This window comes from Bombina bombina, chromosome 8 (genome assembly GCF_027579735.1).
Source record: "Bombina bombina isolate aBomBom1 chromosome 8, aBomBom1.pri, whole genome shotgun sequence".
In the NCBI taxonomy this organism is placed as follows: domain Eukaryota; kingdom Metazoa; phylum Chordata; class Amphibia; order Anura; family Bombinatoridae; genus Bombina; species Bombina bombina.
The window spans coordinates 112,515,026-112,540,409 of record NC_069506.1 but is presented as its reverse complement, the minus strand read 5'-3'; the positions used below and the strand labels follow the sequence as shown (position 1 = coordinate 112,540,409).

The window sequence follows — 25,384 nt, the reverse complement described above, 5'->3', positions numbered from 1 at the left end:
GAAATAAAGAAAGAGGACGATACCTTTATGCCCAGATTGTGCGTTCAGTGGCTGAGCTGGTGTGTGAATGTAGCTGCGAGGTAGGGATTGGCTGAGTGTTAGTAATGACACCGTGTGGGCGTGGTTAGCAATGGAAATGTCTTTCTGGGTATTAAAGTTGGGTTGTGTCTTTAGGTGAGGTGACAGGTGCTGGCGACAAACAGGTAAGTAATGACGAAGACATTTTGGGGACAGACATATTCCACACGTAGTCAGTCAGTTCAGGGCGCTGCTTTTTCTCACAGCTGTGTGGAAAGGAAGCTCGTCTTGAATACATTGCCAAATACATATGTAAAAACACCAGTATTTCCTCCTGAGAATATAACCACAAGAGATGTCAGTGTCAATAAGAAAATGCAGTAGATAAGCACCAATACTAGAAAACAGGATATGATCAGAGGAATCTCCCTAAAGTAAATATGTAAAGTAATGACGTTGCTCATTCTAATATGTAATAAATTCCACAGTATAATTTTATTGTTAAAAAGACTTGTTACAGTCAATTTTAAGATTTTTTTATTGATTTTATGGAAACTCTTTAACTTATTTGTTTGTATATTGTGTTTAAGCCATCTTACAGTAGTACTGTACATTGTTGCTCCTTCAACAAAGGATGTCAAGAAAATGAAGTAAATTTGTTAATAGAACTAAATAGGTTTTTTTTTTTATGCCCTATCTGTATAATGAAATATTCATTTTGAGTTTACTGACCCTTTATATCAAAATATTCTACAGGTTATTCTAAATATATCTATATATAATTGTGTTCTATATCTCTGTATTCTAGTTGGATGCTTGCTTACGGTCAAATAAATTTGTGATCCCCTAGGATCCCCTATTTGCATGTATGGTCCTTGTTATCATAGGGGTTAACACTCCTTTGCCATGGGGCTCTCACATGTTGCGTCTGAAGTCTTTAACGTCCCCCCCTTTTTATTACTCTCACTCTCATTTACAGACTCCCATTCGTACTCTGTTCCCATTATAGTACTGAACAATTAATAATGACATAGTCTGCAAAATATCAGTAGCCTCTAAGATAAGAAGAGGTAAACTTTGGATCTCATTTGTAAATCTAGACCAGTTTATTGCTTTTATATCATGTATGGAAATTAATTTGTCTTTTCTACATAATTACTGTAAACTATATATGTAGTGCGGAAGAATATAAGCTTCGATTTTTATTTTGTTTTTTATTATTACTATTTTCTTTTAAATTTGCTTGCAGGTAAACTTATCAAATGCCCCAATTATAGATTCTCTTATCTAAAGTAAAGAAATGATTGATACAAAATATTTTTCTTATGCAGCACTAGACATTATTGAATTTATTTTGTCCCCACAAGTTTATCTTAAAGGATGTGATATTGCAAATTAGTGAAGCACCCCTTTCTCTCAAACACACATTCTATTTTATTATTTTCCTTTTATTCTGAAAAATGATTATCTTGGCTCACCTAGCGAGTACTCACTTATGAAGACAGGTCCTTGGGTATAAAACTCCTCTTATTCCTGCCACTAGGTATGTGTTTTTGTTTTTTATATTCTGTCCTCTGGACATAATATACAAATATCCTTAGCCTGAAATTGTTCTATACCCATACGCCTGTTTTAAAACTTATTATTTAATTTTGAAGCTTTAGTGTATGTAGGGGAGTGGTTTTAGCTACAGGCGTTCATCAGATTGATTCCAGGATACTACTAAGTGAGATCTAGATTACAAGGGGAGCTAAAAAATTATTAGGGCTATTGTTCGTTAAAGTGAAGGTAAAGTTTTCACGATTGCATTATCTAATTATACTTTTTACCAAAAATAAATATTAGTTTAATTCATCATTTTTTCTAATTCTAAGTATAAAATGAGTTTTATAGCTGTAAACTTACTTGCTTTTGAGTAGAAAATTCAACCCGTAATAAAAAAATTTTTGTTTGCTGGTCACGTTTTTATCTCTGTCTATTGAAATCCTGGCCGTTAGGCGGCCATCAAACTACGTCATCCACCTAAGGGATGATCTGCGCAGGCGTTTAGCCTTTGTTTTTGGTATAGAAGATTACCGCATGCGCATTACTTAGTAGACAATGCTGTGCGCATGCGCAGATCATTTGGATTCTCCTGAACGCTCTTTTGACACACGTATAGAGCGGGTGGGACCGCTCTATACGTCACTGTCAATAAGATCAGGAAGTGGATGTGGGGAGGAGTTATTAACATAACGGTATGTTAATATAGAACAATATTATTTTGCAAATAAATAATGAATTGTAAAAATGAAGTTAGCGATCTTAATATTGGAACTAGGAAGACTTTGTTACTGTTTACAAGTAGGTAAAACTTTACCTTCACTTTAACATTGCTCGAAAACAATAAACAGCTCTACTATTTTTGTGTTAATATTACAAACCCAAAGTTATTTTTTATTTCTCGAGCGATAATCTAGAGAGAGCTATTATGCATTTCCAATAACATTGGGTGCGCTAAATCATTCACATAATGCACCTCTAAGGGTTGCCCAGAAAAATGTAATGTCTGGTATCAATCAAGCGCTAAGCCAAGTGTGCACTAAGCTAGTGCAGCTAATAGTGTTCTTCATGTAGTTCTGTACTAAACTGTTAATAATGGATTACTTCAGGTCTTAAAAAGAGCTACATTTTACAGCTGTATTTGGATTGCACTTTAGCGCAACACTAAACTCACTACTTGTAATACGTGCACTCCTTACGCAATCCATTTAAAAGTATAGGAACCATTTCAGCCACGTTAAGATTTGGATAAAATATTTAACCACCCATTTGTAATACAATGTTGTGTATTATTCTTCGCTTAAGGTCGCACAAAAGATGATGCCCCCTGCGCTATCAATTGCATTCCACTTGTAATCTGGCCCTTAATGTTTTACAAGTTTGAATTTGGTGCCATGTATAGGAGCGAGAATCCAAGTGGCATTCCTTATACAGGGAGTGCAGAATTATTAGGCAAGTTGTATTTTTGAGGATTAATTTTATTATTGAACAACAACCATGTTCTCAATGAACCCAAAAAACTCATTAATATCAAAGCTGAATATTTTTGGAAGTAGTTTTTAGTTTGTTTTTAGTTATAGCTATTTTAGGGGGATATCTGTGTGTGCAGGTGACTATTACTGTGCATAATTATTAGGCAACTTAACAAAAAACAAATATATACCCATTTCAATTATTTATTTTTACCAGTGAAACCAATATAACATCTCAACATTCACAAATATACATTTCTGACATTCAAAAACAAAACAAAAACAAATCAGTGACCAATATAGCCACCTTTCTTTGCAAGGACACTCAAAAGCCTGCCATCCATGGATTCTGTCAGTGTTTTGATCTGTTCACCATCAACATTGCGTGCAGCAGCAACCACAGCCTCCCAGACACTGTTCAGAGAGGTGTACTGTTTTCCCTCCTTGTAAATCTCACATTTGATGATGGACCACAGGTTCTCAATGGGGTTCAGATCAGGTGAACAAGGAGGCCATGTCATTAGATTTTCTTCTTTTATACCCTTTCTTGCCAGCCACGCTGTGGAGTACTTGGACGCGTGTGATGGAGCATTGTCCTGCATGAAAATCATGTTTTTCTTGAAGATGCAGACTTCTTCCTGTACCACTGCTTGAAGAAGGTGTCTTCCAGAAACTGGCAGTAGGACTGGGAGTTGAGCTTGACTCCATCCTCAACCCGAAAAGGCCCCACAAGCTCATCTTTGATGATACCAGCCCAAACCAGTACTCCACCTCCACCTTGCTGGCGTCTGAGTCGGACTGGAGCTCTCTGCCCTTTACTAATCCAGCCACGGGCCCATCCATCTGGCCCATCAAGACTCACTCTCATTTCATCAGTCCATAAAACCTTAGAAAAATCAGTCTTGAGATATTTCTTGGCCCAGTCTTGACGTTTCAGCTTGTGTGTCTTGTTCAGTGGTGGTCGTCTTTCAGCCTTTCTTACCTTTGGCCATGTCTCTGAGTATTGCACACCTTGTGCTTTTGGGCACTCCAGTGATGTTGCAGCTCTGAAATATGGCCAAACTGGTGGCAAGTGGCATCTTGGCAGCTGCACGCTTGACTTTTCTCAGTTCATGGGCAGTTATTTTGCGCCTTGGTTTTTCCACACGCTTCTTGCGACCCTGTTGACTATTTTGAATGAAACGCTTGATTGTTCGATGATCACGCTTCAGAAGCTTTGCAATTTTAAGAGTGCTGCATCCCTCTGCAAGATATCTCACTATTTTTTACTTTTCTGAGCCTGTCAAGTCCTTCTTTTGACCCATTTTGCCAAAGGAAAGGAAGTTGCTTAATATTATGCACACCTGATATAGGGTGTTGATGTCATTAGACCACACCCCTTCTCATTACAGAGATGCACATCACCTAATATGCTTAATTGGTAGTAGGCTTTCGAGCCTATACAGCTTGGAGTAAGACAACATGCATAAAGAGGATGATGTGGTCAAAATACTCATTTGCCTAATAATTCTGCACACAGTGTATAGGAAAAGCATCCTGTGCACAGAAGAGTTTTTGTCCCGTAGGATTATTATTTCTGAATCTCGCTTTCTTTTGTTTTATATTTGCGTAAAACACAAATCGCTTTTATTTTTCTAAAACAGACTGTTCTTTTACTGTGCTCCTAAAGAAACGCACACTTCAGGAGGATGAATAAATATAAACACTGAGCTGCTTTTATAACATTTTTATTTAAAGGGACAATAAATAATTTGAAATGGTAATATAAAATGATAAATCGTATGTATAAAAAAAACAACCCCTGCAATATAGTTTATTTTGTCCCCTTTTCATGTAATTCTGTTCTAAAATTGTTAGCTTTTCAGTTCATGTTAGAAACGGAAATGCAGAACACGGTTATATTCCACACAGCCATTGGCCACAGCAGAGAAGGTAGCCTAGGTTACAACATGGCAGCTCCCAATGTTTTATAGACACTACAACTTTACACTTATTTTGTCACTATTTAAAGTGAATGTCAACTTTCATGAATGAAAGTCCTGTTTTTAAAAATACTATTAAAAACAGGGGCACTTTCATTCATGAAAGTTTACATTGAAGTCGTTCTTTTAAAATACTTACCTTTTATTCCTAGCAAGCGTGGAACACTGGAGCAGCGATTCCTTCGCCCCCAGGACGTTTCTTCTTATGCCATAAATGACGCATCCGGCTTCCTCCAATAACGGCTTCACCCCCAGAGCAAACATTGCCTGAGGCCACGCCGTGATTGGAGGAAGCCGGATGCGTCATATCTGAAGTAAGAAGAGATGTCCTGGAGACGTAGGAATCGCTGCTCCGGTGTTCCATGCTTGCTAGGAATAAAAGGTCAGTATTTTAAAAAAACGGCTTCAATGTAAACTTTCATGAATGAAAGTGCCCCTGTTTTTAATAGTATTTTTAAAAACGGGGCTTTCATTCGTGAAAGTTGACATTTACTTTAAATGTTATTTTCCGACTAATCTTTTCTTTAAATGCTTCATTCAATCTAGAATGTATTTAGTGTTTAATGTCCCTTTTAAGCAAATATTTTAATAAATAATTATCCCAAGTTTTTTTTTGTTTAAGTCATTAATGTTTTCAAAGGAAAGGTTGTTACAGTAGAAAGTACAAAGTAGATATGATGAAATATATGAAAGTTATTTGTACTACTCAGTTAAGTGTAGTTATCTGACTCTTTTTCTATTTGTTTTCATTGCATTCCCAATGACAGAGCGCATTGAAAAATGTTAAACCTCGACCAAAATTATACCTGTGTAATGCATTTTAAAAGGATATGAACCCCAAATGTTTTCTTTCCAGATTCACATAGATCATTCAATTTTAAACAACTTTCCAATTTATTTCTATTATCAAATTTGCTTTGTTCTCTTGCCATCAGTTGTTGAAAGGAATATCTAGGTATGCTCAAGAGTAGCAAAGCACTAATGGGAGTCAGCTGCTGATCATAAAAGTCAATGGGAAGTACATGAGTTACGTTTCAGGCCTCTCCCAAAATGTAAAAGGAGTGATGTAATATATATTAAATTTGTTTTTATATAATATATTTAAAGCCTTAATATGAACACTGTAAAAACCGTAGCATAACAATTGTTTTATGCCTGAGAGGCGCATGTCCCTAGCCATCAATAAGCAGTGGGGAGTTCTGTTTATCAGCCAGTGAGCAGTAATTTTTTATTTTCTGCATAAAAAGAGGACATTTTTTTTTCTTTTATATATATATATATATATATATATATATATATATATATATATATATATATATATATATATGTTTATGTTATGTTTATGTTATGTTTATGTTATGTTATGTGTTATTTTCCAGTCCACTCAATGTTAACCCCTTAACGACCGAGGACGTGCAGAGTACGTCCTCAAAAAAAAAGGCAGTTAACGCCTGAGGACGTACCCTGCACGTCCTCGGTGTGGAAAGCAGCTGGAAGCGATCCTGCTCGCTTCCAGCTGCTTTCCGGTTATTGCAGTGATGCCTCGATATGGAGGCATCCTGCAATAACTGTAGATGGCCATCCGATGCAGAGAGAGCCACTCTGTGGCCCTCTCTGCACTGGACATCGATGGCCGGTATCGTTGGTGGGTGGGAGCCGACTTGGGAGGCGGGTGGGCGGCCATCGATGGGCCGGGTAATGTAGAGGGGGGGCGGGGCCGATGGGGGGCGCGTGCACGGCGGGCGGGCGCGTGCACGGGGTGGGAGCGGGTGGGAACCGCTACACTACAGAAAAGACAGCACTAAAAGTTTCAGAAAAAAAGTTTACATTTAAAAAAAAAAAACAATCAAAGGTATCTAGGAGGGGGTGGGGGTTTGTTCTTTGGTGGGGGGGGGGGGGGAGCTACACTACAGAAAATGGGGGAAAAAATAAAAAAGCAACTATTTTATTCTAAACTGGGTACTGGCAGACAGCTGCCAGTACCCAAAATGGCGGCCATTAAGGCAGAGGGGGAGGGTTAGAGAGCTGTTTGGTGGAGGATCAGTCAGGTTGGGGCCTAAGGGGGGCTCCTACACAGCAGCATATGTAAATATGCTTAAACCCCCCCCCCCCAAAAGCCTAAATATATCTTTTATTTTAGTACTGGCAGAGTTGCTGCCAGTACTTAAGATGGCGGGGACAATTGTGGGGTGGGGGAGGGAAGAGAGCTGTTTGGGAGGGATCAGGGGGTCTGATATTTCAGGTGGGAGGCTGAGCTCTACGCTAAAGCTAAAATTAACCCTGCAAGCTCCCTACAAGCTACCTAATTAACCCCTTCACTGCTAGCCATAATACACGTGTGATGCGCAGCGGCATTTAGCAGCCTTCTAAGTACCAAAAAGCAATGGCAAAGCCATATATGTCTGCTATTTCTGAACAAAAGGGATCCCAGAGAAGCATTTACAACAATTTGTGCCATAATTGCACAAGCTGTTTGTAAATGATTTCAGTGAGAAACCTAAAATTGTGAAAAATTTTACTTTTTTTTTTAATTTGATCGCAATTGGCGGTGAAATGGTGGCTTGAAATATACCAAAATGGGCATAGATCATTACTTGGGGTTGTCTACTACACTACATTAAAGCTAAAATTACTCTAAAAAGCTCCCTACATGCTCCCTAATTAACCCCTTTACTGCTGGGCATAATACACGTGTGGTGCACAGTGGCATTTAGCAGCCTTCTAATTACCAAAAAGCAACGCCAAAGCCATATATGTCTGCTATTTCTGAACAAAGGGGATCCCAGAGAAGCATTTACAACCATTTGTGCCATAATTGCACAAGCTGTTTGTAAATAATTTCAGTTAGAAACCAAAAGTTTGTGAAAAAAATTGTGAAAAAGTGAACGATATTTTGTATTTGATCGCATTTGGCGGTGAAATGGTGGCATGAAATATACCAAAATTGGCCTAGATCAATACTTTGGGATGTCTTCTAAAAAAAATATATATATGTCAATGGATATTCAGAGATTCCTGAAAGATATCAGTGTCCCAATGTAACTAGCGCTAATCTTGAAAAAAAAATGGTTTGTAAATAGCAAAGTGCTACTTGTATTTATGGCCCTATAACTTGCAAAAAAAGCAAAGAACATGTAAACATTGGGTATTTCTAAACTCAGGACAAAATTTAGAAACTATTTAGCATTGGTGTTTTTTGGTGGTTGTAGATGTGTAACAGATTTTGGGGGTCAAAGTTAGAAAAAGTGTGTGTTTTTTTCCATTTTTTTCTCATATTTTATAATTTTTTTTATAGTAAATTATAAGATATGATGAAAATAATGGTATCTTTGGAAAGTCCATTTAATGGCGAGAAAAACGATATATAATATGTGTGGGTACAGTAAATGAGTACGAGGAAAATTACAGCTAAACACAAAGACCACAAAAATGTAAAAATAGCTTTGGTCCCAAATGGACAGAAAATGGAAAAGTGCTGTGGTCATTAAAGGGTTAAAGATAGGGGGAAAAGCCACATCTTTTACTTGTCAGCCGCAATTTCTTATTCAACTAGGCCTAGTATTCTGAGGAAGGGATATTGTGCTGTTCCGAAACGTCACAATAAACCACACTTCTGATTGAACAGATGACTGAAGCTCAGTGAGTGCTTATTTTTTTTATTATATGAATTTTGTTTGCTCACATTTTATAGCACCCTGGCAATTGACTCACGTTGGTGAGAGTGCATCTTCTACTGTGTATTATATATATATATATATATATATATATATATATATATATATATATATATATATATATATATATATATATATATATATATATATATAATCTCAAAAAACGAGAGTATTGCATTGAGCAATGATACTTTTTTATTGGACTAACTATACATTTATAAGATGACAAGATTTCGGAAGAGTGTCTTCCTTTTCTCCAACATTGGTGTGTCCGGTCCACGGCGTCATCCATAACTTGTGGGAATATTCTCTTCCCCAACAGGAAATGGCAAAGAGCACAGCAAAAGCTGTCCATATAGTCCCTCCCAGGCTCCGCCCCCCCAGTCATTCTCTTTGCCGCTCTGAACAAGTAGCATCTCCACGGAGATGGTGAAGAGTATGTGGTGTTTAGTTGTAGTTTTTTATTCTTCTATCAAGAGTTTGTTATTTTAAAATAGTGCTGGTATGTACTATTTACTCTGAAACAGAAAGAGATGAAGAGTTCTGTTTATAAGAGGAGGATGATTTTAGCAGCAGTAACTAAAATTGATTGCTGTTCCCACACAGGACTGTTGAGCTGAGAGAACTTCAGTTGGGGGGAACAGTTTGCAGACTTTTCTGCTTAAGGTATGACTAGCCATTTTTCTAACAAGACTGTGTAATGCTGGAAGGCTGTCATTTTTCCCCTCATGGGGATCGGTAAGCCATTTTCTTAGTCTCAAACAGAATAAAGGGCTTATTATGGGCTATAAACTGGTAGACACTTTTATGGGCTAAATCGATTGCTTTATTTAGGTATTATATACAGTTTGAAGTTGAATTTCACACTTTTATAACTTTGGGGTACGTTTTTTACGCCAGGCACTTGTTTAGACACCTTCCCAGTCAGGAAGGGCCTTTCTCTGTAGTTGGCAGAGCCTCATTTTCGCGCCATTACTGCGCAGTTACTTTTGAGAACAGTACATGCAGCTGCATGTGTGTGGGTCTGGAATTCACTGAAAAGGTTCCTAGAAGGCTTCATTTGGTATCGTATACCCCCCTGGGATTGGTGAAGTCGCAGCAAAGGCTGGGGCTGGGACTGTAAGGGGGTTAAAATTGTAAACGGCTCCGGTTTCCACATTTTAAGGGTTAACAGCCTGAAATTTGGGGTGCAATGCTTTGAATGCTTTAAGACACTGTGGTGAAAATTTGGTAAAGATTGGATAATTCCTTCATAGTTTTTCACATATTCAGTAATAAAGTGTGCACTGTTTAACATTTAAAGAGTTTTTGTTTTAAAACGGTTTTTGTGCTTTATTAACCAGTTTAAGCCTGTTTAACATGTCTGTGCCTTCAGATAGATCATGTTCTGTATGTATGGAAGCCAATGTGACTCCCCCTTCTAATATGTGTGATAATTGTGCCATAGCGTCCAAACAAAGTAAGGACAGTACTGTCACAGATAATAAAGTTGCCCAAGATGATTCCTCAGATGAAGGAAGTAGACATAGTTCTACATCATCTCCTTCTGTGTCTACACCAGTTTTGCCCACGCAGGAGACCCCTAGTACTTCTAGCGCGCCAATGCTTGTTACTATGCAACAATTGACGGAAGTAATGGATAACTCCATAGCAAATATTTTATCCAAAATGCCAGCATTTCAGAGAAAGCGCGATTGCTCTGTTTTAAACACTGTAGAGCAGGAGGGCGCTGATGATAATTTTTCTGTCATACCCTCACACCAATCTGAAGTGGCAATGAGGGAGGTTTTGTCAGATGGGGAAATTTCTGATACAGGAAGAATTTCTCAGCAGGCAGAACCTGATGTTGTGACATTTAAATTTAAATTAGAGCATCTCCGCGCATTGCTTAAAGAGGTGCTATCTACTTTGGATGATTGTGACAATCTGGTCATCCCAGAAAAATTGTGCAAGATGGACAAGTTCCTAGAGGTCCCGGTGCACCCTGACGCTTTTCCAATACCCAAGCGGGTGGCGGACATAGTGAATAAGGAGTGGGAGAAGCCAGGCATACCTTTTTGTCCCTCCTCCTATATTTAAGAAATTATTCCCTATGGTCGACCCCAGAAAGGACTTATGGCAAACAGTCCCTAAGGTCGAGGGGGCGGTTTCTACACTAGCCAAACGCACGACCATTCCTATTGAGGACAATTGTGCTTTCAAAGATCTTTTTGCTTAAAAAGATTTTTGTACAGCAAGGTTACCTCCTTCAACCTATTTCGTGTATTATTCCTGTCACTACAGCAGCATGGTTCTGGTTCGAAGAACTAGAAAAATCGCTCAGTAGGGAGACTCCGTATGAGGAAGTTATGGACAGAATTCACGCACTTAAGTTAGCTAATTCCTTTATTTTAGATGCCGCTTTGCAGTTAGCGAGATTAGCGGCGAAAAATTCAGGGTTTGCAAATCTGGCTAAAGTCTTGGTCGGCGGATGTATCTTCCAAGACAAAATTGCTTAATATCCCTTTCAAAGGTAAGACCCTTTTTGGGCCAGAATTGAAAGAAATTATTTCAGACATCACTGGGGGTAAGGGCCATGCCCTCCCACAAGATAGGCCTTTCAAGGCTAAGAATAAGTCTAATTTTCGTTCCTTTCGCAATTTCAGGAACGGAACGGCTTCCAACTCTGCAGCCTCTAGACAAGAGGGTAACGCTTCCCAGACTAAACCAGCTTGGAAACCGATGCAAGGCTGGAACAAGGGTAAACAGGCCAAGAAGCCTGCTGCTGCTACCAAGACAGCATGAAGGGGTAGCCCCCGATCCGGGACCGGATCTAGTAGGGGGCAGAATCTCTCTCTTTGCTCAGGCTTGGGCAAGAGATGTTCAGGATCCCTGGGCACTAGAAATAGTCTCTAAGGGTTATCTTCTAGAATTCAAGGAACTACCCCCAAGGGGAAGGTTCCACATGTCTCACTTATCTTCAAACCAAATAAAGAGACAGGCATTCTTACATTGTGTAGAAGACCTGTTAAAGATGGGAATGATACACCCAGTTCCAACTGTGGAACAAGGTCAGGGGTTTTACTCAAATCTGTTTGTAGTTCCCAAAAAAGAGGGAACTTTCAGACCAATTCTGGATTTAAAGATTCTAAACAAATTTCTCAGAGTTCCATTGTTCAAAATGGAAACTATTCGAACGATTTTACCTAAATCCAGGAGGGTCAATTTATGACTACCGTGGATTTAAAGGATGCGTATCTACATATTCCTATCCACAAAGATCATTTTCAGTTCCTAAGGTTCGCCTTTCTGGACAAGCATTACCAGTTTGTGGCTCTTCCATTCGGGCTAGCCACTGCTCCAAGGATTTTCACAAAGGTGCTCGGGTCCCTTCTAGCGGTTCTAAGACCAAGGGGTATTGCAGTGGCACCTTACCTGGACGACATCCTAATCCAAGCGTCGTCCCTTTCCAAAGCAAAGGCTTATACAGACATTGTTCTAGCCTTTCTCAGATCTCACGGGTGGAAGGTGAACGTAGAAAAGAGTTCCCTGTCTCCGTCGACAAGAGTTCCCTTCTTGGGAACAATAATAGATTCTTTAGAAATGAAGATTTTCCTGACAGACGTCAGAAAGTCAAAGCTTCTAAACGCTTGTCAAGTTCTTCACTCTATTCTGCAGCCTTCCATAGCTCAGTGCATGGAAGTAGTAGGGTTGATGGTTGCAGCAATGGACATAGTTCCTTTTGCTCAAATTCATCTAAGACCATTACAACTGTGCATGCTCAAGCAGTGGAATGGGGACTATAAAGACTTGTCTCCAAGGATTCAAGTAGACCAGATGACCCGTGACTCACTCCGTTGGTGGCTGACCCAGGATCACCTGTCCCAGGGAATGAGCTTCCGCAGACCAGAGTGGGTCATCGTCACGACCGACGCCAGTCTATTAGGCTGGGGCGCGGTCTGGGATTCCCTGAAAGCTCAGGGTCTATGGTCTCAGGAAGAGTCTCTTCTCCCGATAAACATTCTGGAACTGAGAGCGATATTCAATGCTCTCCGGGCTTGGCCTCAACTAGCGAAGGCCAGATTCATAAGATTCCAGTCAGACAACATGACGACTGTTGCTTACATCAACCATCAGGGGGGAACAAGGAGTTCCCTGGCGATGAGAGAGGTGTCCAAAATCATCAAATGGGCGGAGGATCACTCCTGCCATCTATCTGCGATCCACATCCCAGGAGTAGACAACTGGGAGGCGGATTATCTGAGTCGTCAGACTTTCCATCTGGGGGAGTGGGAACTTCACCCGGAGGTGTTTGCCCAGTTGACTCAATTATGGGGCATTCCAGACATGGATCTGATGGCGTCTCGTCAGAACTTCAAGGTTCCTTGCTACGGGTCCAGATCCAGGGATCCCAAGGCGACTCTAGTGGATGCATTAGTAGCGCCTTGGTCCTTCAACCTAGCTTATGCGTTTCCACCGTTCCCTCTCCTTCCCAGGCTGGTAGCCAGTATCAAACAGGAGAAGGCCTCTGTGATTCTGATAGCTCCTGCGTGGCCACGCAGGACTTGGTATGCAGACCTGGTGAATATGTCATCGGCTCCACCATGGAAGCTACCTTTTGAGACAGGATCTTCTAGTGCAAGGTCCATTCGAACATCCAAATCTAATTTCTCTCCAGCTGACTGCTTGGAAATTGAACGCTTGATTTTATCCAAGCGCGGGTTTTCGGATTCAGTGATAGATACTTTGGTCCAAGCCAGAAAACCTGTGACTAGAAAGATTTACCATAAAATGTGTAAAAGATATATCTGTTGGTGTGAATCCAAGGGATTCTCATGGAGTAAGATTAAAATTCCCAGGATCCTCTCCTTTCTCCAAGAAGGTTTGGATAAGGGATTATCAGCGAGTTCCCTAAAAGGACAGATTTCTGCTCTATCTGTCTTGTTACACAAACGACTGGCAGCTGTGCCAGATGTACAAGCTTTTGTACAGGCTTTGGTCAGGATCAAGCCTGTTTACAGACCTTTGACTCCTCCCTGGAGTCTAAATTTAGTTCTTTCAGTTCTTCAAGGGGTTCCGTTTGAACCCTTACATTCCATAGATATCAAGTTATTATCTTGGAAAGTTCTGTTTTTGGTTGCTATTTCTACTGCTAGAAGAGTTTCTGAATTATCTGCTTTGCAGTGTGACCCACCCTATCTGGTGTTCCTTTCAGATAAGGTTGTTTTGCGTACCAAGCCTGGTTTTCTTCCAAAAGTTGTTTCCAACAAGAATATTAACCAGGAAATAGTTGTTCCTTCTTTGTGTCCGAATCCAGTTTCAAAGAAGGAACGTTTGTTACACAATTTAGATGTAGTCCGTGCTTTAAAGTTCTATTTAGAAGCAACAAAGGATTTCAGACAAACTTCTTCTCTGTTTGTCGTTTATTCTGGTAAGAGGAGAGGTCAAAAAGCTACTGCTACCTCTCTTTCCTTCTGGCTGAAAATCATCATCCGATTGGCTTACGAGACTGCCGGACGGCAGCCTCCTGAACGAATCACAGCTCACTCTACTAGGGCTGTGGCTTCCACATGGGCCTTCAAGAATGAGGCTTCTGTTAATCAGATATGTAAGGCAGCGACTTGGTCTTCTCTGCACACTTTTGCCAAATTCTATAAATTTGATACTTTTGCTTCTTCGGAGGCTATTTTTGGGAGAAAGGTTTTGCAAGCCGTGCTGCCTTCTGTTTAGGTAACCTGATTTGCTCCCTCCCTTCATCTGTGTCCTAAAGCTTTGGTATTGGTTCCCACAAGTTATGGATGACGCCGTGGACCGGACACACCAATGTTGGAGAAAACAGAATTTATGCTTACCTGATAAATTACTTTCTCCAACAGTGTGTCCGGTCCACGGCCCGCCCTGGTTTTTTAATCAGGTTTGAAAAATGTATTTCTTTATACACTACAGTCACCACGGCACCCTATAGTTTCTCCTTTTTTTCTCCTATCCGTCGGTCGAATGACTGGGGGGGCGGAGCCTGGGAGGGACTATATGGACAGCTTTTGCTGTGCTCTTTGCCATTTCCTGTTGGGGAAGAGAATATTCCCACAAGTTATGGATGACGCCGTGGACCGGACACACCGTTGGAGAAAGTAATTTATCAGGTAAGCATAAATTCTGTTTTTCAAGTCTGAAACAATACTGACTTGTTATCTTGTGGATAATTCAGACTTGAAAAAGGTAGACATTCTTCCGAAAGCTTGTCGTCTTATAAAAGTATAGTTAGTCCAATAAAAAAGTATCATTGCTCAATGCAATACTCTTGTTATTTTGATATCTAAATCTCTGGACTAACATGGCTACTCCAATCAACGTGTGTGTATATATAGTGTGTGTGTGTGTAGGATCCATACAAAGTGGGCATAATGGAAAATATGTGGGGACTAGTTAAAAGGACAGTCTTCACCAGAATTTTTATTGTTTTAAAAGATAGATAATCCCTTTATTACCCATTTCCCAGTTTTGCATAACCAACACAGTTATAATAATATACTTTTAACCTCTGTGATTATCTTGTATCTAAGCCTCTGCAAACTGCCCCCTTATTTCAGTTCTTTTGACAGACTTGCAGTTTAGCCAATCAGTGCCTGCTCCCAGGTAACTTCACGTGCACAAGCACAGTGTTATCTATATGAAATATGTGAACTAACACCCTCTAGTGGTGGAAAAACTGTTAAAATGCAATCTGAAAGAGGTGGGCTTCAAGGTCTAAGAAATTAGCATATGAACCTCCTAGGTTAAGCTTTCAACTAAGAATACCAAGAGAACAAAGCAAAATTAGTGATAAAAGTAAATTGGAAAATTGTTTAAAATTACATGCTCTATCTAAATCATGAAAGTTTATTTTGGCCTAGACTGTCCCTTTAAAGACGACAGGAGAGTCTCCTTGAGCAATTTATATTATTTTAGACTATTATTTCCCAAACCTGTTTGGTTACTATTTATATATGTGAAAAATATTGCTTAGTTCAGCACTATTTGTCTAAGCTGCTTAACAGGTTAGTTGTTGGAAAATCACTTCCTGGAGGAATCAGGATGTCTCATTGCTTTGTATTGTGCCTGTATGCAGTGACAATACAAGTGCAAATGTTTGCTTTGAATGAAATCTTCAGGATCCATTAAAACCCACATTTTCAGTGAATACTGGCAAATTCCTGACATCAAAACCATAATTTACTTTTTGTTGTTCTCACTTTTTTAAAATTATGTTGTATGTTTTTCAAAATTAAATTGAAATGGCTGTTCAATTTTATCTTAATGCATAATATTCACATTTGACAGTACTTATTCACAACGACATCACATGTTAGCAGAGAGATTTTTTTCCCTTTACAATGCATCTCTTTATTTTTCCATATGACACATTCTTAGTAAATGGGCAGTGTTTACAAACCCAACATTACATTTTGGAAAGCAGAGTTCAAAGTTGCAAAGAAAAAAATTAAAGGCGCAAAACAACTGTTCTGTAATATATAACTTAAGTGTATTGCTATTCTAATACTATTTCAGTGTTACCTTTTTAAAGGGGCACAAATACCAAAACAGTTTTTTTTTCATGATTCTGGCTGTGAAATGAATAAAAGAATAACTTTCCAATTTACTTATATTAACAAAGTTACCCTGTTCTTTTGGTATCCTTTGTTAAAAAGCAGGTAGGTATGCTCAGTAGTGTGCATGTGTTCAGGGCACTATCGGACAGCAGCTTTGTTTGAATGTTTTTAACGATATACATTTTCAAGAACACTAGATGGCAGCAGGGGCAGGGTTTCCGCAATCTGTTGCCCCTATAAGTTCTCCAGACACACACGCTGCCCACCTAGGTATACTTTTCTAAATAGACTACCTTGGGAACTAAGCAAATTTTATAATAGATGTGAATTGGAAACGTTTTTAAAATTCTATCTGGATCATGGGAAATAAAAGCAAATGGCTTCTTTGTCCAGATTTAAATGTACATCAGAACTCCATGACATGGAAGGGCTGACAAGCGCACATGCCTTTTACATCATTGATGAATATTAGTACATTTGTCCGAAGTAAATGTGTTCTAAACTAATTTGCTTTTACAGAACAGCTGAAGAACAAAGCCAAACCCAGTATGTCCAGTTCAGAAGAAAAATTCAGCCTCAGGGAGGTCTTGGTCAGCTTTAAGTCTTGTTTGGTCGATGATGATCAAGATGTTGTAGTAGAACATTACCTGAATGGTTGGAAGGGGCTGGTAAGGTGAGTTTTGTCCATTTATGTTAAAGGGACGTCTTAAAGGGACACTGTAACCAAAAAATTTTGTTCCTGATTCAGATAGAGCATGACATTTTAAGCAACTTTCTAATATACTCCTATTATAAAATTTTCTTCATTCTCTTGGTATCTTTATTTGAAATGCAAGAATGTAAGTTTAGATGCCGGCCCATTTTTGGTGAACAACCTGAGTTGTCCTTGCTGATTGGTGGATAAATTCATCCACCAATAAAAAAAAGTGCTGTCCAGAGTACTAAACCCAAAAAAGCTTAGATGCCTTCTTTTTCAAATAAAGATAGCAAGAGAATGAAGAAAAATTGATAATAGGAATAAATTAGAAAGTTGCTTAAACTTGCATGCTCTTTCTGAATTACAAAAGAAAAATTTTGGGTTCAGTGTCCCTTTAATTAAATTGTAATTCCCATTAACATGTTTAATTATGAATAGTGAAACAATTTGCAATGCACGTTTATTTTTTTACTTTGCCTGTGTTTCCTGCAATTTATATCTGAGAATTGGAGGGCAGAGAAAAAAAAATCCACAGAGGCTGTAGTGCTTTGTGTTGGATGTAAAACCTTAAAGGGACATAACAGAGCATACATTCTTAAACAACTTTCCAATTTTCTTCTATTGTCAATTTTGCTTATTTTTTTTTGTATCCTTTTTTGAAGGATCAGCAATGCATCACTGGGAGCTAGCTGAACACATTGGTAAGCCAATAAAAAGAGGCAGATATGTGCAGCTAACTCCCACCTCCTGAGCCCACCTAGGTATACTTTTGAGCAAAGGATATTGACAAGAGAACTAAGCAAATTAGATAAGAGGTAAATTGAAAAGTTGTTTAAAATTGTATACTCTATCTGAATCATAAAGGGAAAAAAATGTCTTTCATGTCCCTTTAACCCTAAATGCTGCACAGTGACTTCTTGGTATGCACAGGAGCAGAGGAGAGAATAATTTGGTTGTATGCTGAGTGTGAAAAGTGTGGGTAAATGAACGGTTTATTGAGTGTACGTAAGTGATGATGTAAGTGCAGGCATCGCACACTGTCTTGTATATAATGCAGCTAAGATTTGAAAACAAACAAAAAGAGGTGAGAGTGAGCACAAACAAATGCATTTAAAGGGACAATTAACTGATTTTGTTATTATATTAAAAGGTAAGCGTTTTCTTTCTTGCTCAGAACGTTACCAAAATACCCACAGGGCTTACGTAGGAATTTCTTAGAAAAACATTTTTTTGAACAAGAACATAATCTAACCAGCGCTGCAGAATCTGTTGGCGCTCTACAAATAACCGATAATAATAATTAATAAAGCAACACCTATTTTGTTTATGTTTGTTTAAGCCAAAGCTTATTTATGATATGTTTACATTATAGGTAATGGCTTTTGAGGTTTAACACACATGGCAGAATTCCAGGTGTTTTTCTTACTCCTATTTCTAATTCTGCAGTAAACTCTTCTTTGTCGTGGGGTATTATAAATCATATTCAACAAGCTGCACAAAATGCAATTTAAGCAAGATAAGAGTACTCTGGTATATGTAAATAGATATGTATTCATGTGTATAATGGCCCCTGCTGAGCCAAAAGAGTATAACTAATGTATGTAACTGTTTCAGCAAAATAGTTGGTGTTAAGGAAGTCCTTATTTCAAAAGTTCACTCTGGTCAATATCAAAGTATGTCTTATGCAGGAGTCAGAAGTATCAGTCTCTGATTATGAGGCAGAGTCCCAATGTTAGGGTTGATTAATGTCGGTACTTATCTTATCCCCTATTGTTGCTGGGTGCAGGTAATTCGCTACAGTTGCAGTAGTGTGAGCCGTTTTCACCCCTTCTATAGCCGTATAGTACTTATAATGTGCTGTCCCGTGGATAACCTCTGTTGGTGATTCCAGTCAGGCTAGGGAGCCCTCCGGTTTCATCGGCAGGAAATATCCACTATATGCAGTTACGGTCCGTCTTATCGGTGGCTACGCCACCCTTCTAGTAGGATTCAGGACCTCTCTGATGTCACAGAGTACACGCCTACGATAGGCACCGGATCTTAGAGTAGGCTGTAGTATAGAGTGATGTGCACCAATCAGCTGCAGGCAGGATTGAAGGCTTCAGTTTGCAGAATAGCGGTATTTCCATCTGCTCAATCGACAACCATATCCAGGAGAACAAGGGAGCAAAAACTGGAGCCAGAAAGCTTGAATATATGTGGTTTACTCAGCGGTGTTACACAGGTGTAGGGAGAACAATCAAAAACCCCTGACGCGTTTCACACATGCGCTTTATCAGAGGCGTGTATTATAAAGCCTATCATATATCTCTGCATCGGATGCCTAAAAAATGTTATTGCAGGATGCCTCAATATAGAGGCATCATTGCAATAACATGAAAGCGGCTGGAGGCGATCAGGATCGCTTCCACCGCTTGAAACCCCTGACGACATACAGGGTACGTCCTTGCTCATTAACAACCGTTTTTTGTAGGACGTACCCTGTGCGTCCTTAAGGGGTTAATATATACCTGATAAGTGTTGGAAGGATATGCGGATTGATTTACAATAGCAAGTTGTGTGCATTATCATTGTTGAGAATAGCTTTTAAATAACCAGCAATGTAGTCAGATGTTTTGTTTTTCTGTATTTTATGCCTTTGTGCAACCCGAGAAACATCTGCAATAACTTTTACCTTACACTTTTGCTGTAGCATGTACCACATAATTTTACTCAGTTTCCTGTTATCGTCTAGAAATACTTGAGGGATATTACACAGCATTTTAACCACTCTCTGTTTGTTTGAAAATAGTGAGTATAACTGGTTTTCCCATTGAATTAAAAATAAACTGGATTTATGATTGAGTAGATTTTGTCAACAGATCTTTAGTTGTTTTTTTTTTTTTGTTTGTTTTTTTTTTTAAATCAATTTGAATTTAAAGCTAAGCTTTATTGGTTGCGAGAGGTTCTTCACCAAACTTTTTCTTTCTTCAGTTTGTACAGTAGTTGAACTGAGTGAATACACTGTCTGTTGTGTTAACCTGCATATTAACCCAGATACTTTACACAGAGACAGTAATTACTGATTATTTTTAGTATACAAGCTTTTGGATGGATTTGTATTACTTGTTGCTTTATTTGTTGACTTAACACTAATATATTTCTCTTCTCAGGTTTATGAATAGCCTTGGAACAATTTTTTCTTTTGTTTCTAAGGATGCTGTGACCAAAATCCAGATAATGGAAAACTACTTAAAAGGGTCTAATGGAGAGAAATATCGCACCCTTCAGTCCATGGTTGAATATGAGATGAGTTCCAACCTTGTAGACGTAACGAAGAGATCTAATAATCCTGACAGTGGCTGCCGCACCATTTTACGTTTACATCGTGCTTTGCGTTGGCTGCAGCTCTTTTTGGAGAAATTAAGAACAAGCAATACTGATATCAAGACTTCTACGTTGTGTTCTGACGCATATAATGATTCTCTGGCCAACTACCATCCCTGGCTTATACGTAAAACAGCAGGTGTTGCCTTTCTAGCCCTTCCAACACGCAATACATTCTTTGAGGTAATGAATGTTGGAACCACAGAAGAAGTGGTGGAGATGCTTGGAGAAGCCATGCCATACATCTCTAAAGTCTATGATATCACACAGGAACTTTATTCTCAACATAACCTGCTAGATCTTCCTTAGCGGATGCTCCAGAATGCTAGAATTCAAGGTGGAGGCATCTGTCCGTGTTCTCTGTGACTTTAAAGCGCATGGTACATATCACAATTATGTATAGAAATACAAAATAATTTTCTAAAGGATAAATTATTAAAGGGGCATAATACTAAATGCTAATCACTTGAAAGTGATGCAGCATAACTGTAAAAAGCTGACATGAAAATATCACCTGAGCATCTCTATGTAAAAAAGGAAGATATTTTACCTCAAAAATTCTTCAGCTCACCAGAGTAAGTGCTGTGTAAACAGTTATACTTCAGTTGCTGTAAAGCTGCAAGTTGAACAAAAAAATAAAAAACAATAGCCAATCGGTATCAGCAGTGCTAAGGTATCGCTTTGCCTTTGCTGTGATTACATGAAATTTCACTGACATCTCATGAGATTTGATAGAAGTTAATTTAAGCTGAATAGGAAAATAACATGACTGTGCCTGCACATGCCAGATGCACACTCCCCAGCAAGTCCTGGGACAAGTATTCTGACTGGCTGCTTAAAGTCTCTTTACAGTGGGGTGTGAATACTTAGGAAATTTGAGGTAAAATATCTTCATTTTTTACATATAGATGTTCAGGGGATATTTTCTAGTCCGCTTATTACAGCTATGCTGCATCAGTTTCAAGTGCTTCAACATTTGGGTATCATGGCCCTTTAAACAGTATATAGAATACCAGATTAAGCACATTACTTTCCTAAACTCTTATTTGGTCATTTGCTTTCTTTTCATGAGGTCAACATGTTTATTCTGTAAAATAAATCATGCTCTGATTCCAGATCTGGAGGGTTTGTGAAATAAGACCTGTGTTTTATTCTGCTGCTCATCTGCTAGAAAACATTTTAAATAATTTTTTCTTTAAGTAAACAGGACTTGTGGGCATTTTCAAACATTTGCCGCTTGCTGAGTAAGGTGATCTCATAACTACTGTCAAAGCCAGGTTGATCGTATAGTATGTGTGTACGTGTCTGTATAATATATTTCTGTATTTACAGTACTTAAAGGAATACTGAGCCCAATTTTTTTTCTTTCGTGATTCAGATAGAGCATGCAATTTTATGCAACTTTCTAATTTACTTCTATTATCAATTTTTCTTCGTTCTCTTGCTATCTTTATTTGAAAAGAAGGCATCTAAGCTAAGGAGCCAGCAAATTTTTGGTTTAGGACCATGTACAGCACTTGTTTATTGGTGCTGTCCAATCAGCAAGGACAACCCAGGTTGTTCACCAAAAATGGTTCGGCATCTAAACTTACATTCTTGCTTTTCAAATAAACATACCAAGAGAATAAAGAAAATTTGATAATAGGAGTTAATTAGAAAGTTGCTTAAAATGGCATGCTCTATCTGAATCACGAAAGAAAAAGTTTGGGTTCAGTGTCCCTTTAATAAGACCTGAACTGCATGTACAAGTAAAATAAAATACATATAAATGCAATGGTGACCGTACCAAAACTTAAAAAAATAAAGTTTGCACACACAAGACTACTGCAGAGTAAGCTTTAAAGAAATCTGTAAAAACTAGTCTGTAAAGACCATAGGCTCCATTTATTATGAGGACTGATAGGTTACCAATTAGGGAATCTGTCTGCTCATGATTGCAGGTAGCGCATTTTTTGTTACATGAGCAGTTGCTTGTGCAACACTTCCCCCTGCTCTCGCGCAGCCAATCACGCTAGAGCTGGGGCTGTCAATCAGCCTAGTCGGAATAGTCGGGGGTGATTTTAAACCACCAGCTCAGAGAGGTTGACAAACTCTGGTCGGCTGCAGACTTGCTCATGTCAGCCTGTACCAAAGGAGCTCCATAGCTTAATCTGTAGCTTGATAAATGGAGCCTAAAATTTGCTTAATTTTACCTGTATGTACCATCATCTCTATTCTTTGCCAAACCCGAGCATCTTTCTCCTCAAAACACTGAAGCTTACATGTTGCACAATGGGCCTATTATCTTTCGTTGATATACACAAAAGAATATTTTTGGGTTTCATATCCGTTAAAGGAAACAAGGAGTATTTGGAGTATTTTGCCACACACTAGGCCCAGTTTTCAGTTGCCATGGAGATATGCTGTCCAGTATTTGTCCAGCTTTGATTACTGAAACCTAATAGACATTGTTTAAACAATAAATCTATTGATTTTCAAAATATATTTATATTATTTGCTAACTATTTTACTGTACATTAATTAAAGCAAGTATTTTACATTCCAGGCCAACACTCAAATAATTTACATTAATATAAAAGCATTATTTTGAATGGATGCATGTAGCACTATTAAGATAACTTACAATGAGGCCAATTTAACAAAGGTCTTGTGGACCTGATCCGACAGTGCGGATCAGGTCCGCAAGACCTCGCTGAATGCGGAGAGCAATAAGCTCTCTGTATTCAGCATTGCACCAGCAGCTCACAAGAGCTGCTGGTACAACGCCGCCCCCTGCAGACTCGCGGCCAATCGGCCACCAGCAGGAGGTGTCAATCAACCCGATCGTACTCGATCGGGTTGAATTGCGGCGATTCATGTCCGCCTCATCAGAGCAGGCGGACAGGGTTATGGAGCAGCGGTCTTTAGACGCTGCTCCATAACTTGCGTTTCTGGCGAGTCTAAAGACTCGCCAGAAACCCAGCCCTTCAAGCTCCATTCGGAGCTTGATAGATAGGCCTCAATGATGTCACAGCTGAAATATACAAAATATTCAGTTATATATTTTCTAAATATAGACCCATGTTGTCTTGTAGTGGTAAAGTTTACTTCCTATTGGTAAAGACAAGAGTCTTTGCTAAAGCCATAGTAAATTCTGTTACTATTTATCTGTAAAGTTAACCCCTTTTTCCAGTTGAATGATTTTTAAATTGAATAAAACATTTTATACAGTTTATAGAATTTGTATGTGTTTCAGAATAAGATCTTTCATTTCCTGCTCATGGGCATGTAGGTCATTATCTTATATAAATGGGTGTAGTTTTCTCTCCAGTGATGACTCACTAGTTTTAAACTGACAATTTAAATTTATATTGTAGCAAATTTCTCTGGTCTTAATTTTTTTTTCAAGAATGATTTTATAGTTATTATTAATCTGACATATGTGTGTCCTTGTGCCTTCTGTCATTTTATTTTTATTCTTAGTTGGCTGGAATTTGTTTTTAAAGATTTGCTGAAGCTTTAAACTAGGTTTCTATGCTGTTGGTTTAGTTAAGTACTGAATCTGCAATGCATTCTATATAGTTGCTGCAAGAAGAAAAAAAAATGTTCATGTTAAAGGGACAGTGAACACCAGAATTTTTGTTGTTTAAAAAGGTAGATAATCCCTTTATTACCCATTCCCCAGTTTTGCATAACCAACAAAGTTATAATAATATACATTTTACCTCTGTTATTACCTTGTATCTATGCCTCTGCAAACTGCCCCCTTATTTCAGTTCTTTTGACAGACTTGCATTCTTAGCCAATCAGTGCTGGGTCCTAGGAGCTTCACGTGCCTGAGCTCAATGTTATCTATATGAAACACATGAACTAACGCCCTCTAGTGGTGAACAACTGTCAAAATGCTTTCAAATTAGAGGCAGTCTTCAAGGTCTAAGAAATTAGCACATGAACCTGCTAGATTTAGCTCTCAACTAAGAATACCAAGAGAACAAAGCAAAACTGGTAATAAAAGTAAATTGGAAAGTTGTTTAAAATTACATGCCCTATTTAAATCATGAAAGATTTTTTTTTTTTACTTTACTGTCCCTTTAAAATGTTGCAAACCACCTAGTATTCTGCCTTTTTAAACTAGACTGATTTAAAGGGACATAACTTAAAGGGACATAATACTCATATGCTAAATCACTTGAAACTAATGCAGTATAACTGTAAAAAGCTGACAGGAAAATCTCACCTGAGCATCTCTATGTAAAAAAGGAAGATATTTTACCTCACAACTTCCTCAGCTAAGCAGAGTAAGTTCTGTGTAAAAAGTTATACTTCAGCTGCTGTCCAGCTGCAGATGAAAACAAATAACAAATTAAGAAATGAACAGCAGCCAATCAGCATCAACAGTGCTGAGGTCATGAACTCTTTTACTGTGATCTCATGAGATTTCACAGTAAACTTCCTTAAACTAAATAGGGAAATAAGATGAGTGTGCACATAAGCTCACTCCCTTAGCTGTCCCGGGACAGACATTATGATTTGTTGCTAAAAGTCCTTTACAATGTGATGTGGCTACTAAGGAACTTTTGAGGTAAAATACCTTTCTTTTTTTACATAGAGATGTTTAGGTGATATTTTCTAGTCGGCTTTTTACAGCTATGCTGCATCACTTTCAAGTGTTTCAACATTTGGGTATCATGGCCCTTTAACAACTGGTATTAATAACAAAGTTCTAACTCTCTTTTGTTAAATAGCTTGCTGACAAGGTTACCAGTCAAGGAAACTGCCTGCCTAAGTTCAGGCCTAGTGAGGCAGCATCTGCACAAGCAAGTGTTTGCAGAGCCCCTCCCCCTAAGAGCAGCGATTGCCAGACAACCGCTGATTCATAAATGGAGCCCTTCAGTATTCAACTGTAATGTGATTTAGGCCTATGCATGTTTGTCTTCTTGCATCGCAGAGAACTAGATATGCTGTTATATGTCACTGATGCTGGCAATCAAATGAAAATGTATGTTTCTGGATGTATGTAATATATAAATCAAATGTCTGGGAAATATTTAAATTATTATTCAGAATAAATACATAATCATTCTTA

General features: G+C 38.6%; 1 protein-coding gene across 1 annotated transcript; it reads left to right on the top strand.

Moving 5' to 3' along the window:
• The first annotated feature begins 150 nt into the window (after positions 1-150).
• On the top strand, positions 151-25,384 carry CPTP (ceramide-1-phosphate transfer protein). The gene is made up of 3 exons (XM_053690522.1): positions 151-203; positions 16,776-16,929; positions 20,106-25,384. The coding sequence occupies exons 2-3, from the start codon at positions 16,805-16,807 to the stop codon at positions 20,626-20,628; spliced, it is 648 nt and encodes a 215-aa protein (XP_053546497.1). The 5' UTR covers positions 151-203; positions 16,776-16,804; the 3' UTR covers positions 20,629-25,384.

Excerpts from the sequence above, each read along its gene's own strand:
- CPTP (XM_053690522.1), top strand. The coding sequence starts at position 16,805 with ATGTCCAGTTCAGAAGAAAAATTCAGCCTCAGGGAGGTCTTGGTCAGC. Across the intron at positions 16,930-20,105 it reads GGTTGGAAGGGGCTGGTAAG|GTTTATGAATAGCCTTGGAA; the intron begins GTGAGTTTTGTC and ends TTCTCTTCTCAG.